This window comes from Seriola dumerili, unplaced genomic scaffold (genome assembly GCF_002260705.1).
Source record: "Seriola dumerili isolate Sdu_G_001 unplaced genomic scaffold, Sdu_1.0 BDQW01000025.1, whole genome shotgun sequence".
Lineage (NCBI taxonomy): Eukaryota > Metazoa > Chordata > Actinopteri > Carangiformes > Carangidae > Seriola > Seriola dumerili.
Window position 1 is genome coordinate 15724640 of NW_019174280.1, and position 12905 is coordinate 15737544.

Genomic DNA, 12905 nt, shown 5'->3' on the forward strand with positions numbered 1-12905 from the left:
TAAAGTTAATTTACTCACAGTCACCTCACCTCAGATATTAAGATGATTAAAAAGGAAGAAGATTGTCGAAAAGGTTGGAGCAGAAATAAAAACAGCCATTGGAAAAAAGGTGAAGGGCTGATTCATGGGTGCACCTCGGACAAACAGCATTTGAAAATAATTCTGGTTTGACAGAAAACGATAAGAGGCTGGCCTTTCCGATATTGTGCTCAGATTGCTGCTCTCGCACTCTGCCATTTATCTGGTGCCCCCAGCAGGCACAAAGATAGGCAACAATCGTTTCGTCAATACTGTGGTATCGAGTGCAGCGTAGATTACCCTCCTGATGGGTTTTCCTGGTCATTTCCTCCGGTTTCAGAGGTGGAGTGCACCCTGCAGGAGGAGCGCAGCTTGAAGCTGCAGGTGGAGGGCAGGCTGCTGCAGCTAGAGAAGGACCACTCCATGCTGGACTGTGACTACAAGCAGGCGCGGCACAAGCTGGATGAGGTGCAGGCACAGAAGGAGAAACTTTGTGAAGAGGTGCGTCTGGCTCTCTATAAAAGAGAAGGTCATTTCCCTCTAGCGAGCACCTCGCACTCAGTACAGGCGTGTGATCTGGACTGAAACTTCATCACTCACTATAACAGAGTGCATCATATGCTGCTATTGTTTCTGATTCTGAAACAATAAGTTGATTAATAATAAATCAATTGATAGATATTTACAATTGAATACTCAATTTAATTGTTTTAAGTATTTTTTTTAACAAATAGAAATGTCAAGCATGAGGTTTTGTTTCTGTATTTTGATTTGCAGCATTTTTTCAACACATTTCCTCATATAAAACTTCTAATGAGCAATCGTCTGTATTTTCAGACTATTCATTAACTAAGAATTTGCTATTTGAGTAATCCATAATGAAAATTCCCAATTGGAAAGTTAGTGCCCCCACTGAAAATGCTTTTGTGTGTGTGTGCCCTCGTGCGTTTATGCAGGTGAAGAACCTGAATTTACGTCTGGAGCAGGAGATCCACAAGCGGAGCCTGAGCCAGAGCGATCTGAAGATGCAGAACCAGCAGGTGTCGGTGCTCCGCTCCTCCGAGAAACAGCTCAAACAGGAGCTCAACCACCTGCTGGACATGAAGCAGATCCTGGAGAAACACAACCAGGAGCTGCGCAGGTCAAAAACACACACACACACACACACACACACACACACACACACACACACACACGGAGAAATAATGAGCATTGTACACGCTATACATACATAGACAGAGCAGCAGCAGTTTTAATATTGTTGGCAATTTATTGTGGAGAATCTCATTCATCATGTCTGATTTGAGGAGAGTGCTTTGGCTCTGGTGTTCAGTTGGCCCAGAGCAACGACTGACAGGTTTTTGGTGCTGATCCAGGGAGAAGCAGGAGGCTGACAGCCAGCTGAAGGAATTGAAGGACCAATTGGAGGCAGAGCAATATTTCACGGTAATTCTTACCAATATCATTTTTTAATTTTTTTTTTTTTTTCTTCTGCACAAACAGCAGTGACAGCCAAATGTCAGCATAGCTTAGTCAGTGTAGCAAAAAAAAAAAAAATAACCGTCCAGTATTTGGTTTCACTCCACAGTCTGACTCCTGGCATGTATCTATAGTGATATGAAACTGATTGAATCTGTCTGTTGTCCTCCTCCAAGACCCTTTACAAGACGCAGATCCGTGAGCTGAAGGACGAGTGCGATGAGAGAAACAAGCTGTACAAAGAGGCACAGCAGCGACTGGCGGAGTATCAGGAGGAGAGGTAACTGTGGTCTTCGGTTTGTTCTAACCACCAGCTGAATCCAGTCAAGAAAACGGTAAAACAAGACACACTGAAATGATCTGAATAGTGTGGAAGTTAAACTAGCTAACCAAAGTATCTGATTTGATTTGATCTGATTCTGTCACAGACAACAAAGACACAGGACATGAAAGACAGCAAGAAAGAAAGAAACGAAGAAAACAAAAAGAAAAAGAAGAGCTTTAACCCAACAAAGGGACATGGAGATGTGAAGACAGAAATATAAAATGAAACGAAATAAATCTATAAATAGCAAGTAACACAAACAAGACAGTGTGCTCTCACTTGGAAAAATGCTCTGAAATTGTGCATTTACAAAAAAGGGTCATTGAAATACTGATATATGTCAGGCAGTCTATTTCTGACCGGCATAATGACAGCAGGGATTTTATTTCATAGTTCAAAGATTTGTCCACTTAATAAGACGATAATAACAGTTCCCACTCTCTCTCCCTCCGCAGGGACTCGATGGCGGCCCAGCTGGAAACCAGTCTGACCAAGGCGGACTCTGAGCAGCTGGCTCGCTCCATCGCTGAGGAGCAGTACTCTGACCTGGAGAAGGAGAAGATCATGAAGGAGCTGGAGATCAAAGACATGATGGCGAGACACAAACAGGAGCTCGGTGACAAGGAGGCCACCATCAGCTCGGTGAGATCAGAGCTGCGGTCAAGACTTTTTTTTTTTTTAGTTGGTTCTTCAAAAGTCCTTCCTCATACAACATTTGAATTATTTTTTTAATATTTTGAAACCATTAATGTTTATTTCAGCCTTTGCTAGCTTGCGACTTCTTCCTTGCCTTTTGTTGGCACATTGCTGCATTGCTTTGGACGTTACTGCCACCAACTGTTGACCAGTGGAATAGCCTCAGACTGGCAGCAAGAAAGATACGAACAATACAGGGACCCGCTTACAAAAACATTGTTCTGGGAGTGTTACTAGTGATCAGATGATTTAATTAGCTGATTAACTAGTAGTTAATTGTCTTTAGCTGGTAAACCCAGATATAATAATCCACCTGTTCAGCCAGTTGGATCAAAACGCCGCAGTAGTTTGGATAATAGAGTATAAAAACGGTTAACCTCTTTCCATTTTCTTCTTCCTGTAAAGCCCTTTTTAAAATGTGCTCTATAAATAAAGTTTGCTCGCTTGCTGTTGTATGCATGAATGAGGCTCACATCTGCCCTGTCACCACCTTAACAGCTGGAAGAGTCCAATCGCACTCTGACAGTGGATGTCGCTAACCTGGCCAGCGAGAAGGAGGAGCTCAACAACCAGCTGAAAGACATGCAGCAACGTGAGTGTTATTTTTAGTTAATGAGCACCGCAGAGCCGTTTTTTTTTTTTCCCCAGAAATGACATTTTATTCATCCCAGGAAAATGTGTTAAAAATCTGTCTTACGTATCTAGATGATTTATGGGGAGAAGGCTGTAAAAAAAAAAAAAAAAAAAAAAAAAAAAAAAGTCATAAAAGAGTAGACATTAATCTCTTCATCAGGGAAGAGATTAATGTCTATAGAATGGTGCTATAAGTTATGCATTACTTCTGTAAAACTTATGGTAAGTTAAACTGTATATGAGCCCTGAATTGACATTCATCTCTGCTATTAATACAGAACTCCAGAGGGCCAGGGAGGAGGAGAAGCAGATGAGCTCAGTCAAAGTGTCCTTTGAAAAGCAGCTGCAGAATGAAAGGACACTAAAAATTCAGGTGTGTGTCTGGGCGCCTACACAGGTCTAGAAAGCCTGGAATATTTTCTTATACTTTCATACCTTAAAAATGTTTTTTTTTTTTCACAGACGGCTGTTGTGTCACATCATTTGTTGTTAAGAATAATTTTCAGCTATAAGCTTGTGTTGAACTCTGGGCAAAAGTATAAAAATGTGTCTTGCAGCAACGCTGATATTCCTGCAGGCTTCCCTGTGTCTGTAATTGACATAGATCTGTGTAAAGCTTTTATTGTGCTGTTTCACTCTCAGGCTGTCAACAAGCTGGCAGAGGTGATGAACAGGAGGGAGACGGTGAAGGGAGGCCACCGGAGCACCGGCACCGAGGTGCACAGGAAGGAGAAGGAGAACAGGAAGCTGCAGCTGGAGCTGAGAGCGGAGAAGGAGAAGCTCAACAGCACAATCATCAAATACCAGAGAGAGCTGACTGAGATGCAAGCGGTCAGTACGCCCACACTGCTCGAATATGTACAGATACATTTTACCAAGAAAAACAACAAAAAAACATCTGTGTTTCTGTGAAATACTGAGGAAAGCTGACTTTTTTATTCCTAATTAAAATCCTGATTAAGGAGCGAGATGTAGGTGGAGATGCTGTCAGTTACAAATGGACTTTAAATTACCATATCTGCTTAGAATGAATACAATTGTTAATCGGTACGTCCCAGCCAGCAAGACATGAATCACATTTTTCAGGACTTGACATTATATTTATATATATATTATATTTAAAGCTGCTCTGGAAGTGTAGGAGGAAAATTCCCTCTGGTTTGAGCAGAGGCCAAAATATAAGCACCAGTTATCCTTCATGCAACATACATTATGTCCAGTATAAAGACTGTCCCTGATTATGGCCAAGGAAAATGATAGGTTTTGTGCACCATGCTTCCAGTTAAAAACCTGTTGTTATTAATAAAATAATAGCCCAAAAATTAAATTAGTAATTGTAAATTCAAATATTAAATTATTTGGATTCCACTCAATTACGACTTCCCATCTCTTGTAACAGAATTTAAGAAAGATTTGTAGAAATGTTGTTCTAAGAGTTTAAACACACATAATTTTTTTGCTCATTTCAACTGCGCACGTGGAAAAGTTGAACTTGAACTAGAGGTAAAAGGTGGTTCATGTCTGTCATTCAGCTGATAGCAGAAGAGAACCAGGTGCGTTTGGAGCTTCAGATGGCGTTGGACAGCAAGGACAGCGACCTCGAGCAGCTTCGGTGCCAGCTCACCTCCCTCAGTGTTCACTCTCTCGACTCCACCAGCATCAGCAGCGGCAACGACCTGGACATGGTTGACGGGTATCCAGGTAGATATTCACTCTCACGCTCATCATCACACTGATCGGGCAGCCAACGTTCAAAAAGCCAGTTCCGTAAGCGGATACACTTCTGCGTCTTTCTTTCTGCCTCTCTTCCTCAGGTCTCGACATTTCCTTTGTTTTCACACTGAGTCTCTTTGTCTTCCAGGCCAATTGTGTTTCACCTTCTCCTCTTTATGCTTCTCCCCCTCCTCCTCCCAGTGCGCATTACTCACTCTCGCACCTCAGAATCTATGTCCTTCACCTACCAGCGCACGCACAAATCTGTCTGCATCGACACCCGGCCTAACCTTCACCAGGCCCGTCCTCTCTTTGACTCTGACTCTGACTCTGAGGATGAAGCAGAATATGACGGGCAGGTGGAGCAGGGACACCGTCCCCTGGCCCTCACCTATGAACAGTCCCCTGAGCCCGAACCTGCAGGTGATCCTGCATGGAGGTTTAAACCTGGAGTGGAGATGGAAATTAAAGCTGCAGTTGACCTAACAATGGTTCATAACATTTGTCCAAAATATTTTTCATCTTTATTCACTCAGTTTTGAAAGAAATAACGCCAACCCTGGTTCAAGCCTGCAGCTAATCCCTCTACTGTGTTGACTCTGTCTCTGCTGTGCTTTAATCCTTTTTAATGTTCACTGGACACGAAAACACTCACAGCTTGATGCAGCCCGGCTTTGTTGAAATTTATTCCACTGTAAAAGATGTGGGAGAGAAGTTTGCATGTGGAGTTTTTTCTTTAACTAACTGTTATTTAAGTACATACCTGCCGTATTTCACAAGGTGATTCCTTATAATCCTCGTAGTCCTTGTTATAGTCTGTTAGTGTTAGTTAAAGCCAAAGAGCAGGGCTTGCTGTCTCGTCTTTTGGCTTTAGCGGGGAATCATTTCCTCTCTGACTGATGCTGCCAAAGCTGAAACATGTTGAGGGTGTTCTTTTAAGTGCTTTACATGATTAAAAGCTGTTCTCCTCATTGTGTTCACATCTTCCTGTTTTTTTCTCTGCGAACTAGACGCCAGGCTGGAAGGTTGGATTTCACTTCCTACCAAGAACACAAAGCGCTTTGGCTGGGACAAAAAAGTAAGGCATCCACCATTATTTCTCATATCTACAGATTTGTTTTGTTAGTAGTTACCACTGCCTTTGAGTCATTTCCCCCTCTAAGCGTTTTGATCCCTGTTTTCCTTTCCCTTTACAGTATGTCGTGGTGAGCAGTAAAAAGATCCTGTTCTATCACAGTGAGCAGGACCGAGAGCAGGCCAACCCTTTCATGACGCTGGACATTGAGTGAGTCGCTACAGAGTGCTTCACAACATGTGTCCCAAACCGTCCCCTCATTCGCTCATTCACTACTTGCTATATAATAGACACTGAAAAGTTAACTTAATAGTGAGATTTAAGACACATACTAATCACATAGGGAGTATAATGAGCTAAAACCAGGGTAAGCAATAGGATAAGGATGAAGTATGAGTTAAGAAATATTTTAGACCAGTGGTTCCCAACCTCTGGGCCGCAAAGGTATTGCAAATGGGCCGTCAAATCCTTTGCCAAACAGTAGGCTGCAATTTTAGTGAATAAATGTAATTATTAAAAAAGATCAAAATGAAAATACAAATAATGTCTTTAAATGTTTTAAAATGAAATGATATTTTAAAAAATTAAAAATGTTGAAAACATTCATTTTTTAATTATTAAGGCCGATCACTGTGAAAAGACAATGATTGGAACTTTTATGTTGTTACTGCTGGACCACATCGTATTCTTGTTGGCTATCAAAATGGATAGCTGGTTAGCAACAGGAAGAATTAAAAGGAAAAAGATTCAAGATACAGATGATGAATTGTGAAGTGATCTCAAATAAAAAAGGAAAATGTTCCATTGTTATCATTAAAATAAAAAGTTCTTTGAGGCATTATTTGGCTTCCATATTGTTACGGGCCTTGAACTGGAAAAGGTTTGGAACCATTGCTTTAGACTAATGTAAATGATTGTGCCATTTCAAGTCATTCACTTTATTTACAAAAACGGAAATCACTCTATACCTAGAGTAATAATTACTTATTATCCTGGGTGATCTCAAGACTTAAAACGTCCTTCCTTCCTCCTACAGTAAGCTGTTTCATGTCCGACCTGTCACTCACACGGATGTGTATCGTGCAGATGCCAAAGAAATTCCAAGGATATTCCAGGTAATGAACTAGGACCCTTGTTGTTCCCTTCTGTTTCTGTCCCTCCTCTTTCTACTCACAGACTGTCCGTATATGTTTTTTCTTATTCAACCTATCTGCCTCAATAAAGTTGCATTCCCTTTCTTCGCTCTCTCTTTCTCTCCCTCCAGATCCTCTATGCCAATGAAGGTGAGAGCAAGCGGGAACAGGAGGTCGTAGTGGAGCCCACGCCGTTCGGTGACCGCGCCTCCTACATCAGCCACAAGGGCCACGAGTTCATCCTCACTCTCTATCACTTCCCGTCCAGCTGTGAGGCCTGCACTCGGCCGCTGTGGCACGTCTTCAAGCCCCCGCCGGCCCTCGAGTGCCGCCGCTGCCACACCAAGTGCCACAAAGACCACCTGGACAGGAAGGAGGAAGTTATTGTGCCCTGCAAAGGTCAGTATGCTCGGTCAAGTGTTTGGAGTACATACTGTAGATTTGTGCACATATCTAGTTAGCACACGCCCCAACTGCACTGAGCTGAGCACAGCTGTCTGAATACAAAACGTAGTAAATTTACAAGGCAGAAACACCACAACCATTGGGCTTTTTTCAGCAGCTACCATTTGTTTTGGATGTCTGACTATAAAAACATATTATATTGGATTTATATTACTGGCTACAATAGTTATTTTCATTAGCAATTAATCTATCAATTCGTTTTATGATTGATTGTCTCTAGACTATAAGATGTCAGTAAATAATGAAAAATGGTCATGAAAATTTTCCAGAGCCCAAGGTGACGTCTTCAAATATCTCATTTTGCCACCCGTCAAAAACCGAAATGTTTACAATTTTCAAGAGAGAGAAAACAGAAAAAAACTGAAAATGTACATTTTAGAAGCTGGAGGTGTACGCAAATGTTTATTTTTGCTTGAAAAATTACTGAAACAGTTATGTCGCTTATCAAATTGTTGCCAATTCAATTTGTTTTGATCAACTACTGAATGAATAGTTTCATTAATATACAGTATATTATATAGGTATTAGCTTATATCTTGAGCGAGCAAGACAAATAAAAATCTTTGTACATTGAAACTGATTCAATAAATGACCAATAATGGTCCTTCGTTATATCCTTTCTCTGTGGGAGTTACCATTTATATTACTTATTTATTTATTTATTTATTTACCTCATAGTTTTTGTAATGCTTCCTTCCAACTGTTTTTTTCTGCTGTCAGAGGTTTCGATTGAACTTCAGATTTGGAAGACAAAATATTTGAGAGACCTTGTGGTGTATTGCAGTCCAGTCGACTGCAGCACCACCTCCACATTGTACTGCCTGAAACTGCTCCATAGAATAAAGCCCACGTACAAAGAAATTATGACGCTTATCAAGGGACCATTGTATTACACTGTGTCAAATAGATGTCTCTGTTTTTGTGGTCACTCAGTGTGTGATGTATTTGATGAAAGATTGGCTTGTGTGTTGTAAAATTAAAATCAAGTATCCTTTTTTTTTTTTTTTTTTTCCCTGTTTCTAATTATTTCAATTTTTCTTTAACAGTGAACTATGACATGTCCACTGCCAAAGATTTGCTCCTGCTGACCAGCTCTCAGGAGGAGCAGCAGCGCTGGGTTAGTCACCTCCTCAAACGCATCCCGAGGAAACCCCTGACAATGAGTCCTCCCTCTGCGGCGCAAAACAACCCTCCTGAAGCAACGCCGCGGTACTCTCCAAAAATCTCACCGCGACCTTCACCCAGGGGTTCGCCTCATTTGTCGACGCACCGTGGAGCCATAAAGATCCAGCCCAGCAGACAGCAGCAGTCATCAGGGAAGACCAGGTGAGGAATCTATCAATCTTTAAATAGGCGGACATTTGATTTTAGAAATGTCATTTGCAAAGGATATTTTAAAAAAGATTATTTAAATTGGGAACTGAACAGGGAACAGTTTATTTGTGTTTTCTACTAATTATTTTCTTATTTTCCTTCTACTGGAAGAATTTTCTGAGGTCAACATCACAAGACAACCTAATTTTCTATTAACTGTAGTGAGCAGGAAACAACTTTTGTGGAAGCGTGTGGAAAAAATCCGGCTGAAAATCTGAGCTAATCTTCCAAAAAAAAAAAATTTCAGTCACAGTCAAAATAACAAGCCTTACTTATTTGTTGTCTCTGTTGATGATTCTCTGTCCTATGTAGTTGAAATGGGCCTAAAGCTGTAGCTGACACAGGACATCTGGCTTTAAGCAGGATGCGTTTGCACAGCCTATGCATTAACGCTGTATGCAGCATCGCTGCTCCGACACGGCCCCTCACTCAGCGTCAGTAGCCACCTAATTGAGTAGAAAATGGCACCAAACCATTAGAGTGAGAGTTACTAACCTGATTCTCATCCCCCAGCACTGGCCCCATGCTCCGTATCATCCTCCACTGACCCCTGACCTCTTCACCTCTGACCCCACCTTTCTAACGTCTCTCATTCTGGGAGACTGTAAGTAGCAGAGCTTTGTGTGCTGCTCCGCCCGCCATAATGCTGCGCTGCTGTGCTTATTAACCCCTCTTATCATAACAAGCAACATTTAGTCGCTTGTGAACTACTCACAGCTCTACACTGCCTCCTGGTGAACATGGATGGTATTGTCCCAACACATTATGACGCATTAAAGGCTTTTGACCCGCATCTGTGAACTCCATACTTACTGTTTCAGATTGCTTGAGTTTGGCCTGAAAGACTGGAGTTGGTCGTTGGATGATGTCGATAATGATGATGATGATATGTTCTTCTGAAGAAGTGAAAGTGGGGGGACAGAGGGTAACTGGACCTCTGCATGAGTCAAGTGTGTGGTTGCAGTTTGTAGGAAGCCTAAATGTAGCCAGAGGCACGTTTTTGTGTGATTTGCAGATTTACAGCTGAGTGAAAATCATGATGTCAGTGTTTAAATGTCATTGTTGTCACAAGATTGGTTTGATGTTTTGGATAATTTGCTGCCTGCACATTTTTACTGAAAAAAAAGCCCAGGTTTGGGAAGATGTGGATGTTTGCAAAGTAATATAAATAAAAGTAATAGTTGGATGGAATAGTCAAATTGTTTAATATTTTACTTCTTGCAAACATACAGACCAAGATTATTCCCGTATCTGTCTGCTCTTTATGCATATTTTACTAATGCATTGTGTGGATAGCCTCCTTGTTTAATATGTGTGGATTCTGTGTGAGCATCTCTTTGAACTCCTGTCATTCTGTACCTGATACCATCCCAGATTTTAATATAATTTTCTGTTTCTCGCTTTCTTTTCACAGTTAACCCTGGCCGATAAAAGATGAGTATTTTCATCTTTGTGGATTAATAACCGCAGCCTGGACGAAGTGCCTGCATGTGTCATTTGTTCAAGGAACTAGACTGAAAAAAAAAGAAGGCTCTTATCACGGACAGAACGATTCACAGAAATTGGCTGTCGTCATGAGAACTGGGACTGTCATTTTAACAAGAGGAAAATGAGCATACTCTTCATCTTTCAGTGAGACATCCAAAGAAAAAGAAAAAAAAAGCTCAGCTCAGCGCTTGGTGATTAAAACTGCCTTATTTTATAATCATCACGCCAAAAAATTATTCAGTCAGATGCAGTGACTAACTTGGATCTGTATTCGTGAAGTGTTAGGCATGTGTGTGAACATTTGTACATAGGATTAAGAGGTTTGTCTGTGTATTATACACAGAAGATGTAGCTCATAGTGTATGGTTGTTTTATTTTTATGGATATAACTCTGCAGCACATTATACAGTACACGCTTGTCCTGTAAATGTATGAATACAGTTTTGCTGAATAGAGAGATTTACATCATGATTTTACATCGTTATGAGTCTTGATTTTCATGGATGTACTTGGTTACACAAAATATGTCCTTTACAAAATAAGACAGAATAATGAGACTTGAACAGAAATTATGTGTTTTCTTTTTGCCATTCATGAAAAGTTCAAATAAATTCTGTTACCCCGAAAATGAATAATTCATGTTTCATTTATGTTTTAAGTGCAAAGAACGAAGTCACACCCCCTCTGTATGTGTTGTAATCATCTGAATTTGTCTGTTCCATATCAGGTCCACGTGCATGTTAGTGCACGTGAGTCTCTCCTGTTAAACTATTGACCCTCCCCCCTTTTATAAACTCACAGGCACCGCCCACAGGTGAGATGGCACAGTGCAGTTAGCAGCCTTCAGGTGAAACTGACCTAATCTAGAAGTTACTCCACCCAAGAAACCACGCGTTTCATTTTAAAAGGCCCCAGATACAGTAAGAGATAAAAACAAGAGCACAGGCAGACTGGCCATGGGGACTACAAGCTCAAATCCCTGTTGACAGGTGGACCTGAAAACATTTATCCGCTCCGTCTTTACCGGGCCCCTCAGTGTCATTAGTGCATGTGACCCAGTGGACAAGTCTAAAGCTGGATTTCCAAGATGGAGAACCCTACTACCTGCTAAAGGACTCCAGCTTGACTCCGAACTGGCTTTTCTTCTCCTTGACGTGTAAGTGACTTGATGGCTGCATAATGTTACATGTCTGTTTTCATTAGTGACTGGCTATAAAACGCAAGATAATGTATGCAAACTTGCTGTTACCGATGTTATGGATTTTTCGGCAAATGTTGCTATGGCTAGCTGGCAAACTGCTAGCTTGTTATGGAGCAAATCAACCAGCAATGCTAGCGTCGGCTAATGGTTGTGACTGGATTGTTTTTGTTGACAGGGCAGGGTAACTTTGTCCGGTTGTGCTTCTTGTTGTGTGTTTAGTGTCTAGCTTTCATTGGACACCTTGCTGACTGAGAGCGTGAAGGGGGAGGGTTGTGGTCAACGGAGGCCGGAGCTGTGGCCGGCTAAGCGTTTGTTTTGGTCTGAGATGTTGGTGGTGTAGTGCGACATCTAGTGGCCGTGACGATCGTTTACAGAACCTGTGAAGATCAGAGATGATTTGTTTCAAAGCAAGATTAAAAAAAAACAAAAAAAACACGAGTTACAGCATTGTAAACAGTGGCTACAGGCTCTTATTATTTTGTGCCATGATTTCATATTTTAACGCCTGTAGACTGACTTTCCCACAAAAATCCCCCCTCCTGTATAATGCAGAGACAGAATCAAAAGCAGCAGGGATATAGTGTATGAAATATGCAGACAGAATCAAGTTCAAAGATTTTTCAACTGCCCTGCCCTATACGTGAATTATTAGTGTGGTATCAGTGTAATCGAATTTAAAGTTGAGTGCGAATCATAATCTCAGTGAATTCAGTGAATTAGATAGTTAAAACAATAGTGTGAAATGCACTTGTTTGCTTTCTTGGCAAGAGAGAAGGTCGATACTACTCTCATGTCTGTCCAGTATCATTTGCTATGACGTGGTCTCAGATTTTTGGACCTTACTCAATACATATTACCAGTAAGTAATGTATATTGCTGTCAGGATGGTGAGATGAAGAAGTAACAAAGTCAGGGGTTGCTCAGGGGTTCTTCCTACAGCAAGATAATAACCTAAAACATTTGAATACAATAACTTATTGATAAACTTCACATGATGGAAGAGCTTAGGACAAACTTTCTGAACAATATTTTATTCATATATATATATAATGTACCCTAGTCAGTTTATTAAGAAGACCACCTAAAACTAAGTCAGTCTAATCGAACCGTCCTGTAATAAATGTTGTAGCAGTTTGTGGTGCTTTTGAACTTTATTCTACAAAGATGTGTGTCTGTTGTTTAGCCTATGCTCATTGATTTGAATGGGGTGGACAAAATAATAGGAACACCCGTCAACATAACGCAATACAGTTCAATAGGACCACAAACTGCAGCCTTAAAATGATCCTCCAGGTGAATTAACAC

The 12905-nt window shown here is 41.0% G+C and overlaps 1 protein-coding gene across 2 annotated transcripts in view; it reads left to right on the forward strand.

Annotated features, from left to right (window-relative positions):
• Positions 1–10563, forward strand: part of LOC111239446 (rho-associated protein kinase 2-like) — a 30376-nt gene extending 19813 nt beyond the window's left edge. Inside the window, exons 18-33 of one of the 2 annotated variants that reach the window (XM_022769335.1) lie at positions 359–519; positions 975–1159; positions 1395–1464; positions 1674–1777; positions 2278–2464; positions 3017–3110; positions 3430–3524; positions 3794–3982; positions 4684–4852; positions 5875–5942; positions 6061–6149; positions 6976–7054; positions 7204–7471; positions 8584–8863; positions 9733–9836; positions 10326–10563. In XM_022769335.1, coding sequence (XP_022625056.1) covers positions 359–519; positions 975–1159; positions 1395–1464; positions 1674–1777; positions 2278–2464; positions 3017–3110; positions 3430–3524; positions 3794–3982; positions 4684–4852; positions 5875–5942; positions 6061–6149; positions 6976–7054; positions 7204–7471; positions 8584–8863; positions 9733–9811 — 2117 coding nt within the window. In that variant the 3' untranslated portion in view covers positions 9812–9836; positions 10326–10563. The remainder of the gene's footprint in view (positions 1–358; positions 520–974; positions 1160–1394; positions 1465–1673; positions 1778–2277; positions 2465–3016; positions 3111–3429; positions 3525–3793; positions 3983–4683; positions 4853–5874; positions 5943–6060; positions 6150–6975; positions 7055–7203; positions 7472–8583; positions 8864–9732; positions 9837–10325) is intronic. The other variant, XM_022769341.1, reaches the window with a different exon arrangement.
• Positions 10564–12905: the final 2342 nt, after the last annotated feature.